This window comes from Peromyscus leucopus, chromosome 17, assembly GCF_004664715.2.
Source record: "Peromyscus leucopus breed LL Stock chromosome 17, UCI_PerLeu_2.1, whole genome shotgun sequence".
Lineage (NCBI taxonomy): Eukaryota > Metazoa > Chordata > Mammalia > Rodentia > Cricetidae > Peromyscus > Peromyscus leucopus.
In genome coordinates, this window is record NC_051077.1 from 14633182 (window position 1) to 14650201 (window position 17020).

The 17020-nt window shown below is 48.6% G+C and overlaps 1 protein-coding gene and 1 non-coding gene across 2 annotated transcripts in view; one reads left to right on the plus strand and one right to left on the minus strand.

Moving 5' to 3' along the window:
* Rab11fip1 (RAB11 family interacting protein 1) overlaps positions 1-13440 on the minus strand; it is a 37520-nt gene extending 24080 nt beyond the window's left edge. The window contains 1 exon segment of the mRNA XM_028861478.2: positions 12988-13440. Within this exon segment, the coding sequence (XP_028717311.1) occupies positions 12988-13367 (380 nt within the window). The 5' untranslated portion in view covers positions 13368-13440.
* LOC114686808 lies at positions 2985-3089 on the plus strand. Its single transcript, XR_003733621.1, has one exon. It is a non-coding gene; the product is annotated as a U6 spliceosomal RNA (small nuclear RNA).
* Positions 13441-17020: the final 3580 nt, after the last annotated feature.

The window sequence follows — 17020 nt, forward strand, 5'->3', positions numbered from 1 at the left end:
TTACCTGGACCAAAGTGCTTATTTTAAGCAAACTCCTAACCAACCCCAGAAGGCTCCCCACCAATTATTACCCGCCACTCAAGCCCTGGAGTGGACTGGCTTTGGAAACTTCCAGCACCACATGTGAGCAGAAACCTCACCAACTCTTCTTGCCGCTGATTTTCATAAGCAAACCTGAAGTCAGTCAGCAGGTGACCCAGGAAGTTCCAGGGCTCCTTTTAGGGGCGTGAAAAGCAGAGTCACGGGTAGCAAGCATCCTAGCAAATGCATCTAGAATGTTCCAACTACAGCAAGGAAAGAAAAGGAATGCTTCTGCCAATACACTCCTGTTAAAAGGCTGGGCCACTGAGAGATGCTTGACATCATTCTAACCAGACGCCACAGTGAAATCGCCTGGCAGTAGACAAGATATTTTCTTTTAAAAAAAAAAAATTCTTTATATACATTACATCCTGACCACAGTTTTGCCTACCTCCACTCCTCCAGTAGCCCTCCCCACCTTTCCTCTCCCCTAGATTCACCCCTCAATTTCCAGAGAGAGAAGAAAAAAAAAGAGAGAGTGAGAGCACTCGCAGGCATCCCAGGGTTTCAACTGAACACGGCATAACAAATTACAGTAAGACTAGGAACAAACCCTCATATCAAGGCTGGATGAGGCAACCCAATAGGAGGAAGAGGGTCCCAAGCGCAGGTAAAAGTCAGAGATTACCCACACTCCCCCACATACTGTTAGGAGTCCCATAAGACCACCAAGCATCACAAGCAGAAACCATATCATAGAGGCAGAGGACCTACCTCAGGCCCATGCAGGCTCCCTGACTATTGATTCAGTCTCCGTGAGTCCCCTAGGAGCCCTGCTTGGTTGATTCTGCAGGCTGCGTACTTGTGGGCAGACAAGATATTCTAAAGAGACACTTGTGTCCCAAGTATTAAAATTTCCTCAGGAGTCTCATACTGAGGAAAGGAAAAGGAGGAAGCCTGGTGCCGGCTAGAGGAGGAAACACTCTCCCAGGAAGAGATTTCACTCGGTTCTGGCAACTTTTCATATGACTATTTACCAGGGTACACTGGAACCAGGTAACGCTGTTGGATGCTGGGGAGGGGGTGTCACACCACGATAGAACTGCTTAGTTATGCATACTGTTTGCCCTGTATTTAAACCCACCTCAAGTCAGAGGGCTAGGCCGCTTCCCACTGTGGCCATAAACCCCCCTTTCCCGCTTTTCAGTATTACTTGTCTCTTTAGTGGCACCCTGGGGTCGGTGGGCAAGCCTTTGATCTGCCAGAGCCCAGGCTTTGAGCCTGAAAACCCCATTAACAAAGTTCACGAATGACTCACCCGCTGGAATCCCAAATTGGATTATGGCTGTGGCTTCAACATTACTATCAACACCATTTTTTTTGGGGGGTGGCTTTTTTTTTAATTCACTTACTTCCTGTCCCCCCAGAGAAGCAGTTAATAAATAATCTCTGATCCAGCATGGCCATGCAGCTGCAGCCGCCGTGTAGATGTTCCGGCATTACCTTTCACATAGAGCTGGAAAGCATCCGTTATCTTTCAATCAGGGTTGGGCTCAGTTTTCTGTCCAAAGGGCAGAGTGCAGCAGGAAAGCCATAATCCCATGCAACAAGTTCATTTCTAAGGCTACAATATGAAAAATCTTTCACTTATCAAAAAGTAAAATCTTAAAATCTTGTGTATATGAGACAAGGGCCCCATTATCTATCTATCTATCTATCTGTCTATCTATCTATCTATCTATCTATCTATCTATCTATCTAGGTTTTTCGAGACAGGGTTTCTCTGTGTAGCTTTGGAGCCTGTCCTGGATCTTGCTCTCTAGACCAGGCTGGCCTCAAACTCACAGAGATCCACCTGCCTCTGCCTCCCGAGTGCTGGGATTAAAGGCGTGCGCCACCACCGCCCGGCTCTAGGTAATATTTTTAAGTAACAACTGGTACAGTATAAAAATTCTAATCGCATGAGATACCAGCGAACAAGAAGCTTGGTTCCTTACGTGTGTTGTGCCTTCCCCATGCTCTCCTAGAAACAACGACCAGTTCTGCATTCTCCCACGTGAAAAATAATCTACCTCGTGGTGTTTATGTAGGGGTTCTTTTTTTGGGGTTGGATGGATGAGGGCTCCAAGATAATGTAACAGCTAAAAACATATAAAATACTGTTTATGTTTCCTAGATCTACACAGTGGTGTCTTAAGGAAATAAACAATCGCATTTATAATCCTAGCTAACACTCGGGAGATGGAGGCAGGGGGATCATGAGAGACTGACCTGGGGTACTCAGTGAGACAAATCCTGTTCTGGCTGGGGACAGGGAGAAGGAAGAAGGGAGGATGAATTAGGGGATGCTGAGGAAGACAGGATCTTCCTCCGGAGATGAGGGAAAAGATGAGCTCTCCCATCGCATCCCTGCAGGCGTAAAGCTCACACTGGTGGGTAAAGTGCCAGGAGCGCCTCAGAAACATTCTGTGGCTGGAGCGAACACGCCTTTCCCGTCCCAGAAGGGGGGCACCTGTAGAGACATCGTGGTCTTCAAGATCCCACGCAAACGTATTTAGATGCTGTGCACTGCGGTTACTCGGGGAAGGGACCCACGGCTTGACTCTAGCTGGGGAGAAGGGTCGGCACCAAACACCGCAAAGCATTGGCTGAACCGCGACAGCGACTGCCTGCGTTCTATTTCTTTAAAAAATTTTCTTGAAAATTACATTTATTTGTTTCTTATTTATGTGTGCGTGCACACACTGTATGCAGGGGAGCAGTCATGCCATGGCGAGCACACCTTGGAGGAGTCGGTCAGGAGCGGCTCCTGGGTACGGCAGTAAGTCCTTTTACTCACTGAACCTCACCGCTGGTCCTGCTGCCGATTTCTAACTTGAAGCATCGGGAAAACTGCTGGACGCTCCCTCACTGTGAAGCATGCAAAAATATTTCACATAAAAAGACACTTCTACTGTGCTCACTCCAGCAGCACAGACACTGGAAGGAAAAAAAAAGGAACGCTACAGAGATTAGCATGGCCCCTGTGCAAGGATGACACGCAAATTTATGAAGCGTTCCATATTTAAAAAAAAAAAAGACACTCCTACTGAAGTACAAATTCATCACAAACAGGACTCTCAACTAACTTAAGACCCTACGAACTACACAGCCACCTATCCTGGAGAACTAATAAATACAGCCTTTACTTTTTACTCCAGAAGAGTCCAGAAAAGAGAAGGCCAAGAAGGCCACCAGTCTAGACATGTCAGAGTTCATTTCAGGGTCTCTGGGTCTAGCTTAGACTCCAGGGTCAGCACAACTACACACACTTCCCCCTTTGTGGGCCAAACCTCAATTACGGGATGTAGCACAAATCATCATCCCCATGGAAACCCAGCATAAAACCCTGAGGGCTATAGCTCCTCCGGGAGGAAGGAGGAAGAGAACAGCACCCTAAGGGTGTTTGGAAGCAGGACGCAGTCTTTTCCTAGACGGAGATGTCTTAAGAAGCCGCTCAGGAACTGTCTTCCCCAGGGATTATAAATAGGGCAGAATGCCGCCACATGTGGGCTGCTGAGATTCAAAACCTCTCTGCCCTGGATAGCATGGCAGCGGTGTGGAGCAACAGAGACGGAGATGTTTATGACCTGTAACACGCTGGCAGTGTGTACTCTACAGCAGCTATGCAGTTGAGCAAGTTTTGTGGTGGAATGAGGTGGGCAGATATCAACAGGGTCTAACTTTGATTACAGAGTTACCCATTGGCTAACCTTCCACTCCTGAGCCCTTCCTGCTGCCCACTGTCAGTCACTGGAAGAACGAGTCCGCCCTGAGCGCAGGGGAGGGCTCCTGCTGCTGTTTGAACACCACCTCTAAAACAGCCATTTTAGTAGCACTGAAAAGCTAGTTATCAGGAGCCACCAAACTTAGTCCCAAGAGCTGGTAAGTGACATGAAGAAGAAAACCCAGGAAAGGCAGGTGAAGAAGGATTTGGAGGCCAGTGAGATGATTTAGCAGGTAAGGGACTTGCAGCTGGCCCAGATGACCAGAGTTAGGTCCCTGGGATTCATGTGGGAGAAGGAGAGAAGCAGACTCAAGTTGTCCTCTGAACATCATATGATGTGCACTGCAACACACACACACACACACACACACACACATACACACACACACACACAGAGAGAGAGAGAGGAGAGAGAGAGAGAGAGAGAGAGAGAGAGAGAATATGAATTAAATATTAATTAAATACTGGTCTTTAGAAATTCTCATAGAAAGTGATCAACACAACAGGGTATGGTGGAGTTCACTTGGAATCCAGCACTGTGACTTGAGGCAGGAGGATTTGAGAGAGTATTGGCTAGCCTGAGCTACATAGCAAGATCCTGTTGTCTCAATAATGAACAAAAGCAAAAACAAAATCACCTGCTCACACACATACAAAAGTAAGACACGTTACAAGAAAAAGAAAAATCAGTATGCCTTTAAAAGTGCACTCAAGGGGCTGGAGAGATGGCTCAGAGGTTAAGAGCACTGGCTGCTCTTCCAGAGGTCCTGAGTTCAATTCCCAGCAACCACATGGTGGCTCACAACCATTTATAATGAGACCTGGTGCCCTCTTCTGGCATGCAGTCATACATGCTGTATACATAATAAATAAATAAATCTTTTAAAAAAAAAAAAGTGCACTCAAGCCCATGCTAATCCAATGACTACAGTTTCATATATCTCCTCTACGTTTCTTTTCCTGTATAGTTAGCGGCTTCAAACTGAGAGATTTGGGGGCAACTTGCCTAACCCTTCTCTGGTTCCAGGTCCCCCTTAGAGACAAGGCTGAGGGGTACCTACTTGTTTCGGAAGGATGTCATAAAGTTTAGATGATTTAATACATGTAAAGTATCTAGAACAAGACCTGCTGTGGGTTGCAGCTATAATTACTACTTAGCCGGAATCAGAATGCATGGGCAATTTTATTTGTAGCATATGGCACACACCTTACAATCTTCATATCCCCAATTCTGATGGCTACATGACATCCCACCACCTGAGTAGCCTACAGTTGACCCAGTCAGAAGGTTCCTGACACAGAAATGGAGAAGATGAACAGTTCTAACCACGTTACCAAATACTCAAACATGCCCATCTAACGTAAGTATCAACGGACTTGCATGTGAAGATGTAGGAAAACACTCACCTACACAATTGGTGTTATATAATGTCCAAAAGGGTGTTTTTTTTTTAAATGGAAGAACTTAAAATATCATGATCAAAATCTAAGTTCTGGAACTTGTTTGGGGAATGTAAAGATCATCACCGAAGGCTTTAGGACTTTTATCCCAGTGGGTGGATGGGAACCAGAGGCTCCTAAGATTAGCAATGCCACTGGGCACGACAGTCGGTTTCAGCATATGAATCGGGGTGTTTCTATGCAGACAACAATAATTCAAGCACCCTTATTAAAATATTTTCTAAGAATTAGAAAATTTAACTCAGTCAGGTGGCCATGGCATATGCCTTTAATCCCAGCACTTTGGAGGCAGAGGCAGGTGGATCTCCTAGTTTGAGTCCAGCCTGGTCTACATAGCCAATTCAAGAACAGCCAGGGCTGCACAGAGGACCCTGTCTCGAAGAAGAAAAAGAAAGGAAGGAAAGAAGGAAGGGAGGGAGGGAGGGAGAGAGGGAGGGAGGGAAGGAGGGAAAGAAGGAAATTTAACTCATTTTTCAACATGGAAGCCTATCATCCCTAACATTATCTCCTTACAAAGTTGACCGTATTTAAGAAAGCCACAAATGGTACTACTGTGTAAGACCTGGGATCTCAGCTCTTGCCTAGCTATAACTACCACCAATGTTATCCTGTTTGGCCTGCCAAAGGAATTAATTTATCACGACAGTGACATCTTTCACCAAAAGAGAATTTGGGGATGGGAAAGGAAAGCCCATAGTCTGATGCTTCCCCCAGGCCTTGGCCAAGACAAAGAAAACAAACCTCAGCGACCAACATCAAAGAACACTCAGTCCACTCCTTACCCTGTCAACAGATGAACTACTCCCCCCCAAGAGCTCCTGGCAAGGGAGCAGAGAACCTGTGATTTATCTCGTAATCACTGTAAGTTCAAAGCAGGAAGAAAACATACCCAAAGAATCTTATTTTAAAATCGCATCTTAATAACACATGATTAGTAAAAGTGAAAAGTTCCATGTTGGTGAACGGCGGGGTCACGTTCACTGACCATGAGGGACCGGTGCTCTAAGAGAGCACAGCCCTGAATAAATACCCCAGGACTCAGCCTGCTGGGGCTGCCCTTCAAATCAGACATTCTTGGTGATAACAAGAGGCCTTTTAAGGGCAGGCTTCCTGGAAGCTCAAATTCTTCGGGAGGTTAGCTACGTCCTTGGTCATAGAAGGGCACTAAAAAAATGAAGTGTGTGGTCGCCCCATCTCCAGCAATTCGTCTCCGGTGCCGCCTGTAACCGCCTTCCCCTCGGGTAGCTCAAAGGCCAGCATTCAGGGAAGGTCATTTACAGCTGCCTTTCTTCTTTCCAAGGCACATTCCTCATGTCCCCCAGGGAGACCCTGGACGCTCAGACCCTCGGTTTTTCTTTACCAGATTATCAACGTATCCCTTCAGGAAAAGAGGCTCTCCTGGCCAGGTGTGAAGGTACACTCCTCTAATTCCAGTACCCAGGAGGCAGAAGAAGCTGGAGGCTGGTGGGTTCCACCAGACTGGACCACTTGTTTCAAACCAACCAACCAACCAACCAACCAGCCAAACAAATCAAAACCTTGAATGCAAACTATCATTACCATGCAGGAATCCCAGCTATTCACGAAGTAAGCCACTCACTGACTCTCAACAATGACCAAGTCCCTGATCACACAATAAACAAGACAAGAGTGGTCAGGTGAAAGCAGACACCTCAGGCATGGTTTCTGGAGGGCATGACCTCTGTCTGACTCAGGGCACACCTTGTGGGGACAAAGACCCGCTTGCCAGTACAAGGCTTGGATGTTACAGTTTTGCCGGAGTCAAAGGCCTGAGGTTGAGGCCTGCGCTAGATCCAGAACCAAAGGGCATGCTGGGAACTGCTTTAAGATGAAAAAATCAAATGGTCTCCTATCACTCCCTCTTCCACCTCAGTCCTGAGCACCCTCATCCTTTGGGGCTAACCCAGAGCTGGCTGTCCCTCCTAGAGGAGAGAGGGAGAAGCAGCATTTCCCAGGACAGAATGTTTTAATGGATAGCTGAGCGGCTACATGTTGGAGCTGATGGTGTTTTAATGAGTACACGTACTGCTTATAATATAATTATTACATTTCAAAGTTAACAACTACCATTCAAATGACCTATCAGATACTAACAAAACTCTTCCTCGGAGGGTAGCTATAGAAACACTATAAAGGTCTTTGATAGAAGGGAACTTAGCAAGATGGAGAGACCCAAGTCTTTCCAACACTGAGTCTTATTTTCTGTACAGGGCTCCTCTCTCCATTGTCTTGTGATACTAGGCTTTCCTTGAAACTGTGACATCATCGACTTCGCAGAGCACACCAATGAGGTTACACCAGCCACACAATTAACCAATCGAGTCCCTGGCCAGCACTGAAACAATCGGCCTCTGTAGACATCCACATCCACACCCTGCTTTCAATGGCATGCCCGAGTCATTCCTTTCGACAGAGGACACAACTCACAAGTGGCACTGCCCAAAGTTGTCTTTGTCATGGTGACCTCACCCTGGTATCAGGGTGATTGCTGGGGTAAGAAAGCAGAACTATTTCCTGGTTCACTTTCAACACGTAGCTCCCTTTATTTACTTGTTTAATCTTATCACCCACCCCCACCCCCGCACCCCCTACCAGAAGCAGAGCAATTAAACCTATAAAACATTTCTGAAAGGACCCACTACTTCAATTATTGCGACAGCCTCCCATTTCATCTTTGGGATTCCAGACTAGGCCATGTTCAAATTGGCCCACACCATCCTGCATTTAACTCTTGGTGGCTTCCTATTCCTTTCTCTTTGAGTCTTACCCTATACACAATCAATCCTCCAGCTTCCTAGGTACCCCTGCCTCAGGGCCTTTGTACAGCACTCCCTTGGATTCCTCTTTATTCTTCAGATATCTGTCTCAGAGGCCATCTTATTCATTAATACTCATAGCTGGGGCTGTAGCTCAGTAAGTAGTACAGCACATGCCCAGAATGCATAAAGCCCTGAGTTTAATCCTCAGCACCAAAGGCTTACCTATTATTATTTTATGATAGGCTCTTGCTATACAGCCCAGGCTAGCCTTGAATTCTCAGGATCAAGCAACCTTCCCTGGAACTGGAGTTACAGACAGCTGTGAGTTGTCATGTGGGTGCTGGGAATGGAACCCGGGGTCCTCTGAAGGGGAGCCAAGTGCTCTTAACTGCTGAACCATCTCTCCAGTCCTGCCTCAGCCTTCTTAGTAACTGAGGCTAGAGGTATCATCATGTCCTGCTTTCCAATCTCCTTCTTTACAGCATACTCTTATTGATCATTTTTTAAAAAATAATTTCCTTTTAGACTATTTACTTTATGCATATGGATGTTCTGCCTGTGAGTATGTAAGTACACTATGTCCATGCACTATCCTCGCAGGACAGAGAGCATCAAATCCCTGGAACTGGAGTTACAGACAGCTGTGAGTTGTCATGTGGGTGCTGGGAATGGAACCTGGGTCCTCTGAAGGGGAGCCAAGTGCTCTTAACTGCTGAACCATCTCTCTAGTCCTGATCATTTTTTTCTAATAAATCTTTTTTCTAAGATATGTTTTTTTTTTTTTTAATTTGGATTTTATGTGTGTGGGATTTTCTGTTGTCTTATTTTGCTTGCACATGCCTGCTCACCATGTGTAGGCAGTGTCCTTGGAGGCCAGAAGAGGGGGTCGGAAATCCTGGAACTGTAGGTACTGACAGTGTGAGTCAGTGCGTGCAGAGAATCAGACCCAAGTCCTCTAAAGAGCGGCCAATGCTCTCACCTGCCAGTGGTCTCTCCAGTGCCAACCTTTTGTTTCTGTAGCTTGCTCTTTTCCTCCCCACGAATGAGCACAATCCACTATTTCTTTCTTGTGTTCCTTCGTTTATAATCTACTTCCCAAAGAGGCTCTGAACTTCCTGAAAGCAAGCACCATGCCTCTCTGGCACTTTATACCCAGCATCTGGCATACAGCAGTCCTAAAAAGTACTTATGGCTCGGTTGGTAAAGTGTCTGTCAGGTAAGCCGAAGGGCCCAAGTTCGGATCCCCACACAATGTAAAAGCCAGGCACAGCAGCTAGTGTCTAAAACCTCAGCACTGGAGCAATTAAAGGTAGAACCTTGCAGCTTATTGGCTGGCCAGCTCAGGCAAATCAAATAATAATAACCCCGTCTCAAATTAATAAGGTGGAGGGAGATGGGGAGATGACTTAATGGCTAAAACCCTTGCCCCGCAACCCTGAGGATTGAGGTTCTGATCCCCCGCATCTACGTAAATGTCAGGTAGATGTGGTGGCCCACCTGCAATCTGAGACAGGCACAGGGGATCCCCAGAACTCCCTCTATTCTTACTGAACGTGTGACAGGTGAAATCACAAGTAACAGCATCGTCACCTAGTGACATCTTGGAGGTCGTCTCTTCCTGTGGTCATTTCATCCCATGGCCAAGATGAGGGAAGGGTGCTTATCACAAGACGTACAGACAGCCAGGAGCTCAGTTTTCTACACTGGAGTGGGAGGAGACCATGCTGCCTGAGAGATGAATGGTTCCGGGAAGGCCCAACGTCGTCTTTAAGGGAAATTACAAGAAAGAAGGGGCTGGGGGTGGGGGGAGGGTCCGAGTAACCAGTAACAACATTGCTTACATTTTCCACCCTGCTATAAAACAACTTCAGTGTGCACAAGGAGCCCAGAGCACACCTCCAACGGCTTACTTGTGACTTAAAGATGTCGACGGTCAGCTAAGCCATTTCTCTACACTTAAGTCTCTCAGAAAAATAACTCCTCAGCTCTTATTTCTAATAATCCAAAATTTCCCACGGGTAACTTATTTCAGCTTCTGACTGTCTTCTAAAACCTTTCCCACCATCTAACCTCTACAATATCCGAACACTTCCATAGGCAGACACTGGAGTCTCAACTGATACAGGAAACGGACCCTCCACCATTCCCTCCCTGTTTTAACATCGTGAAGATGACTGCAATGCTACATTTTATGGTGTTTACTTGCATAATGGCCCTCCAGCTCCCAGGCCGAATAGATCTAGCCTAGAGATTATTTCCCAAATTTTGTTGCTTTTAGCACCTGCTTTGGTTTAAAATCAATCTACTACAGGAGACTAGAAAGCTGGGCTGAGGGTCTTACAAGCTGTTTACCTGAATGTACTTCCGACTCATGTCTGCTGCTATCACGGTACTTAACTGGCTCCTATTTAACCAACACCCACTGAAACCTCAGGCAGGTCTTTAACAGATACAAGAGTAAAATCAACTCCTTTCTACCCTTCCTAACTGAAGGCCACACATTCCCTGCTGCTAAATGTATCCTGCCTATATATTAGGCTGCCTTATATAGTAGGCTACTTGGTACTTTAAATATGTGTATCATCATATTAAACTTAAGGGCAGAAAATTCAGAATCATGATAAAAAAAAGTATATTCTCTTGTCTGCAAATAAATTTGCTATATAGGGGTTTATCAAGAGAATAATTAATAAGTGGGTTCTTAACATGATAATGGACCTCAAATTTCAGTGTCTGAAAACTAAAAAAAAAAAAGCCACCCTCTGTTCAGTAACTGTTTTGTTACACACACACACACACACACACACACACCAAGAGAGGGAGAGACAGAGACAGACAGAGAGAGCCAGCGCAGACCAAGATCTTAGATTTTGTTTTGTTTCTTCTGCTTTTTAACGTATAAGGTGGACTCAAACCATTAACAACTAGTTCAAATAGATTTTCTAGCCAAACCTGTTTCTTTCTGTTAAAACTGACACCTCTCAGGCTATATCTCATTCTTCTACTCTCAGCTTCCTGGGGCACCTCGGAGTTCTACCAGGGCATCAGACAGGCTCAGTTTAACAGGGTTCCCCCAGCGCTAGGAAAGTCCCAGAAAGCGGTCATGGAAACTTTGCAATATCACCTACTTGCTGAAAAGCAGACATTCTATGGCAGTTATAAAAACCCACTAAGTAAGCACAATTTCCCTGCCAGTCAATATTGTGACTAAGTGGTAACCTGCTCACGTGACAGAAACAGGAACAGCCATGTAGGCTTAGGATTACCTTAGGGAAAAGAGGAAAAATGATACAGAGCCGAAAGAGAGCATGAGGACGAGGGCTTTCATCCCTCACACAGCAGTGCAGGACCTTTTGAACCTTTACACTGGCTTCATTCATGCAGGAAGCAGGACTCTTCACAAACATCAATTAAGGGCAGCGGCATGCTCCGCTTATAAATAGGGAAACTGGGGTGTTTAGAGCCAGAACAACCCAACTATGAGTCAGGACCAAGTGTACATCAGACCCAGCACTCTGGAAGCCCCATCTCTGGCAAGGGACCCAATCTATCTTGCAAGGGGATGAAATTGTCATATAAGAAACAGAGAGTGAACAGAGACGTGAACATCTTGGAACGCGACAATATGAAGAAGAGTCGACAGTTAGCAACCCAAGCCCCTCAAATGCCATTTCGTCAAGATGGAAAATAAGGATGGCTTCCGCTTCCGCTCCACGGGAACGGTATGCCAACATCCATTGCAGGTGGATGTTTCTCTCGGGATACCCCATCCAGCCTCAAGTCAAGACTCTCCTTTTTTATTGGAGTTTGGAAATGCCTGTTCATCTGTGCCCATAAAAAAAAAAAAAAAAAAAAAAAAAAAAAAAAAAAAAAAAAAACGAATCAGACTCGCTGAAACTGAACCACCCTAGCCTGAAAACTACAGTTGCTCTGGCTCCTCCTGCCCCACCCCCAAGTAAAAGTTAAAACACTCTGTGTATCTCAAGTGCAGGGACTGAACGAGTGGGTTTCATCAACTAGGGTTTAGGTGGTAACATAACCGGCATCTCTAAGGTCAAGCAAAGTAACCAGTTAGGCGAATCTAAAGCTTTCTTCGGTACATGAGATGAACATAATCAAATGCTCCTTTGGTTAAGCTGCCCTTTCCAAACACCAGTGAACGAGAACAAATGAAGCTCTAAGACCTTAAACTGAACTGGGGTTTGCCCAGCAAACCTTCAACTGAGGAGCAACAGGTGGGCTAGTGAATAGCCACCTACCAGGAGTCAGGACCAGACAGAATTTACCAAACTCCAAAGAGTCACAATGATCATTTCTACTGATCTTGGAATCATCATCTGTCACTAATTCAGACCCCCAAGCAAAACACCAAACTGTTCTAGAGTTCATTCCGAGGGGCAGCTCCAGGTGGAATCAGCAATCACTAGGCTGGTGTTTTGTTTTTTTTTTTTTTTTTTTTTTTTACCCCAATCTTGTCCTCACCCCTCCTCTAGCCATTTCGCCCAGCAACCGTCCAGCTCTGGGGTGCTGGGGCTTTCCCTCCAATTAGTTTTCTCTGCTCCCAGTCCCCAAGGGTTCTGAGCTCAAAGCGTCAAGCTTAACAAAATACCCAGGGGGCCTTCCACCTAAATTAAAGCGCGTATCAGGCACACACTACCCAACCTAACAGGAATTCTCCTACCCGCATATTGTTTCAATTCATCAAAAATTCATCTAGCGCTGACTGTTGTGTGCTGTGCGTTCCGAGGCGCCCGGAGGCTTCAAAACCTCTCCTGCCTTCCAAAAAGCCCCCATCCTGGGAGAGCTGGGACGTGACAGCCGGACGAGACGCTGGGTTAGGTGAGACTCGCGGGCGAGGACAACGCGCGCGGTGGCTGCCCGGCTCGGCCCCCGGGAGCAGCGCTGCCCAAGCGCCCTTCTTCCTCCCCCACCCCACCTCGACGCCCCGCGCCCACTCACTGCGTCTTCCTGCGGCTCTGGTCCCGGTGCAGCTCGCGCAGGTCCACCTCGGCGCGGCCCAGGAACTTATCGAGACCGAGCAGCGCGCGGTGCAGGACGGTGAGCTGCAGGGTGGCGGCGGCGGCCGAGGGCGCGGCCCCCGAGGACAGCAGTGGCGGCAGCTCGAAGGTGGCCTCCTCGCGCCACACGGGCGCGCCCAGGCTGCGCTCGGACACCGACGTGGCGTACTTCTCCTTGCCCACCTGGATCACCGCGTACGCGTCGCTCGTGCCCCCGGGACCCTTGGCCCGCAGGCCCCGCGCCTGTAGCACCGTCACCTGCACGTGAGTTGGGGACCACATGGTCCCCAGGCCCCGGCCCGCTGAGGCCGCCAGGGACATGGTGGCCGACGCCGCACCCGCCTGGGAGGCCACAAGGTAGTAGCCGCTGCCCTAGATCTGGACCGCCCACCCGGCTCCCGGGCTGCTTTAAGGCTTCCGGCCACGCCCCCGCCACGCCCCCGGGCCCGCGCGCCACCTGCCTGCGGGGCGGGGCTCCCGGGGTGGGGGCCGGGCCGAGAGCGGGGCGGGGCCAGGAGAAGGCGGGGAACCTAAAGGTCACGTGGGCTCGCTCCCCGCGAAGAAGCTTTTGGATGCAAAGGCAGCGTTGCAACTTGAGGTCCTCAGCTGCCAGAGTCCCTAGGAGGGCACAGGAGCTAGACAGGAAGCTCTGGCTTGGAAATCATGCTTAACTTCTAAGCCTGCACCGGCAAGCCGCAGATGGGTGACGTTGGGTCGATGACTTAAAATTTTCTTTGCCTCCGTTTCATCACGGGTAAAACGAGGCAACAACAGTCACCCCTTGGACTGCTGTAAAGAAAGTGATACTTTTACGTTCCCAGCACGGTTGCATGCACGTGGGGAGGGTTCCGAAAGTGGTAACTGTGCGCAGGGTAAGCAAGCAGCACTGCTCCTCTTGCTCTGGTCCCCTGGGTACTGCTCTGACGGAAGGCGGGCAGGCACCAGGGACGGTATAAGGATGTTATTTGGACCTGCGAAGGGGAACAGGGAACGGGCGGGACGGTAAGTGGTGGGCCAGCCTGTGTTTCCTGCCCTCACCAAATAAGGTGAGGCTAGGTTAGGAAGAGCAAGAAGGGGGAACTGGAAATGGGATTGCCAAACCAATCCCCTTGGTTCCCCATTTCCTCCTACTTAGCCTCTTGCGTCTGTCCCTGGGCTCCATCTCTGACCTCCCACCCACCTGTCGGCTTTCTTGTTCCCAGTCTCTAGCAGACTGGTGACACCCCCGTGTGTTTCAGGTCATCAACCTTCAAAGGCTGAAGTCTCCTGTGGCGAGTCTTCAGATGGGACATGTAGCTCTGGAGGCTTTTAGGTCTCACGATTAAGGAGAATTTCAGCAAAAGATGTGACACATCCAAGGTCCTGCGTTAAAGCTGGGGATGGAACCCTGGTGTCCTGCCTCCCGTGCTAGAATTTATGCACCTCCTCCTGCTCTACCACATTCTCAAGGATACCAGGTCTGCCAAGGTCTCCAGGCTTTCCTCCCCTTCGCTGAGTTCCCGCCCACCGACCTGTCAATTGCTTCCCTCACATCTGGAACCCCTGCCGTCTTGCATCACTGCCAGCTGCATTGATTTCTCACTTAGAGACTTGAAGGCATTCCTCTTTGGTTCCCACCCCTATGTTTTCCTTGATTTCTGGACAAACAAGCCTACAGCCCAGACAGTTTCTCTCCCTCCAGACCCCAGCTGCTTCCGGTTGTCCTTCTGGCTGTCCTTGCTGCCCCCTATCTACCTAAGTACTAAGCACTTCTTCACAAAGATTTCCCCAAGGTTTGACTTGATGTAGCTACCTTGAAGGCAGGCGACTTGTTCAAATCCCCTGTTTCTCGGTCTTTAGGCGGAGGTGGTGGTGTGGTGGTGGTATGGTGGTGGAGGAGGTATGGTGGTGATAGTGGTGGTGGTGGTGGTTGGTAATGGTGGTATGGTGGTGGTGGTGGTGGTGGTGGTGTGGTTGGGTGGTGGTGGTGGGATGGTGGTGGGGGTGGTGGTGGTGGTGGTGGTGGTGGTGGAAATAAGACTGCCAAGGTGGCCAGGTCATGCAGATTATCAACACCAGTCTTTGGAGTTTCTACTCAGTGTAAGACCTGGCAAGCCAGCCTCTGGAGGGCTGTGAGCAGTAGCATCCTTCAACTGTGCCCATTACCAGACAGCTGTGACAGCGAAGAACAAGCAGGTGACAGCTGTTTACCTTCAGTCATTTCCCCTGGAGACTCTCTCCCCTGTGCCATCTGCCTGCACTGTGCCCATCCTTGCTGTCTACCCTCAACTGGCTGTCCTGCTTCTTCAGTGTCCCCCAGCTGGACAAAGTCTAGATCTGGCATCCAACTTGGCTCTGGGAGGAAGTTTTCAGCTCTGATTTCCTCCGAAATTATTGGGGCTAGAGAGAGATAGCTCAGCAGTTAAGAGCACTATTGCTCTTCCAGAGGACCCAGGTTTGATTCCCAGCACCCAAGTGGTGACTCACAGCTATCTGTAGTTCAAGAGGATCTGATAGTCTCTTCTGGTCTCTGCAGGGACCAGTCATGTATGTGGTACACAGACATACATGCAGGCAAAAATCCCGTACTTATAAAATAAAAATGCTCTTAAATATTTATTTTTACCGTATTATTTATTTACTTACTTTTAAGAAAAACAGGGTATCTGCACGTACACCAGGCTGACCTCAAACTTCTCTTCATTCTGTCTCTGCTCTCTGAGGGCTGAGATTGCAGACATGGGCCATGTTGCTTGGCTCCCACACCCACATTGTGTGTGTGTGTGTGTGTGTGTGTGTGTGTGTGTGTGTGTGGTGTGGTGTGTGTGCGTGTGCGCGCTGCTTCCACAAGGAAGGGAGCAAGGATTAAGCCAGAGCTGGGCAGTCTCTCAGGGTGAGCAGGCGACAGCATCTCTTCACTCATGAAAGGGATAAAGGAGGGTGGGTAGAGTGAGGAAAGGGAAATCATGAGCATGTGTGACCTGGTGTGTTTGGGTTTCTGTGGTCCAGAGACTGACTAAGCAGGCAGAGCCGAATGGGGAAGGGCAGGGCCGCCTCACCACCAGTACACACACTGTAAGTAAGGCTCCTTTTCTCAGACAGTGGACTCTCAGCAGGGGTCAAGTGAGTTGCCTGGGGCTAGGTGTAGTCAGGGAGGGAATCAGACATTTGTCAATAAAGAAGAACTGGGATGTTTCCCGGCCAGTTGCGGACCTATAAAGTGGTTTGTTTTTTTTTTTTTTTTTTTGTCTCATTCTTGGGGCCTCAGCACACTGTCCCCGAGACTCAGTGACTGAGTGAGAACGAGTCTGCTCCCATTCTGACAACACCGTAACCTGGGTAGGGATACACAGGCACGATGACAGGACTTATGGCAAGGCTGGCAGACTCCGGGCTCTGGCTGCCCACCGATTGCACCACCACACCTCCGCCCCTGGTGATCCTAAAGGCAGGTCAGCAACCTTCCCAGGCCATTGGGAGTGTTTGTAAATACCTCCCTCGGCCGGCCGGGGTGGAGAGAGAAGTTGCTCTTCCTCCCACCATGCCCCGCCTACTCCCGGGTCCAACTGAAAGAGGAAGAGAGTTTCAGTCAACCCTGAGCACACAGACAAGGTGCCCGGCAGGTTAGACTGGACAGGCGGGCCAGCAGCTGTCCTGCAATAGCAACAATGCACAGCCAGCAGCCGCGAGGCTCCGGGGCTTCTCCACGGGCAGTGACCGGGATGGGCAGGTAGCTCTGATCTGGAATGCAGATTTGTAGAAGCCGGCAGCTTCCTCCTCATCCGTGCTGGGGGCGGAGAGAAGAGCTATTCAAGCCCAGGGACACTGCCACTGCCTTCTGAATGGCCAACCGCGGCCACAAGAAGGTTTAACTCAAAAAACAAACGACCTCTAGGAATTTTGGGTGGGTGATGTGGCAGTCCAGAGGAGGGGCTGGAAGAGTCTGGTAATAATGGCTGCCTGTTCTCGTTCTTTGCGGAAGATTCCAGGGTGTG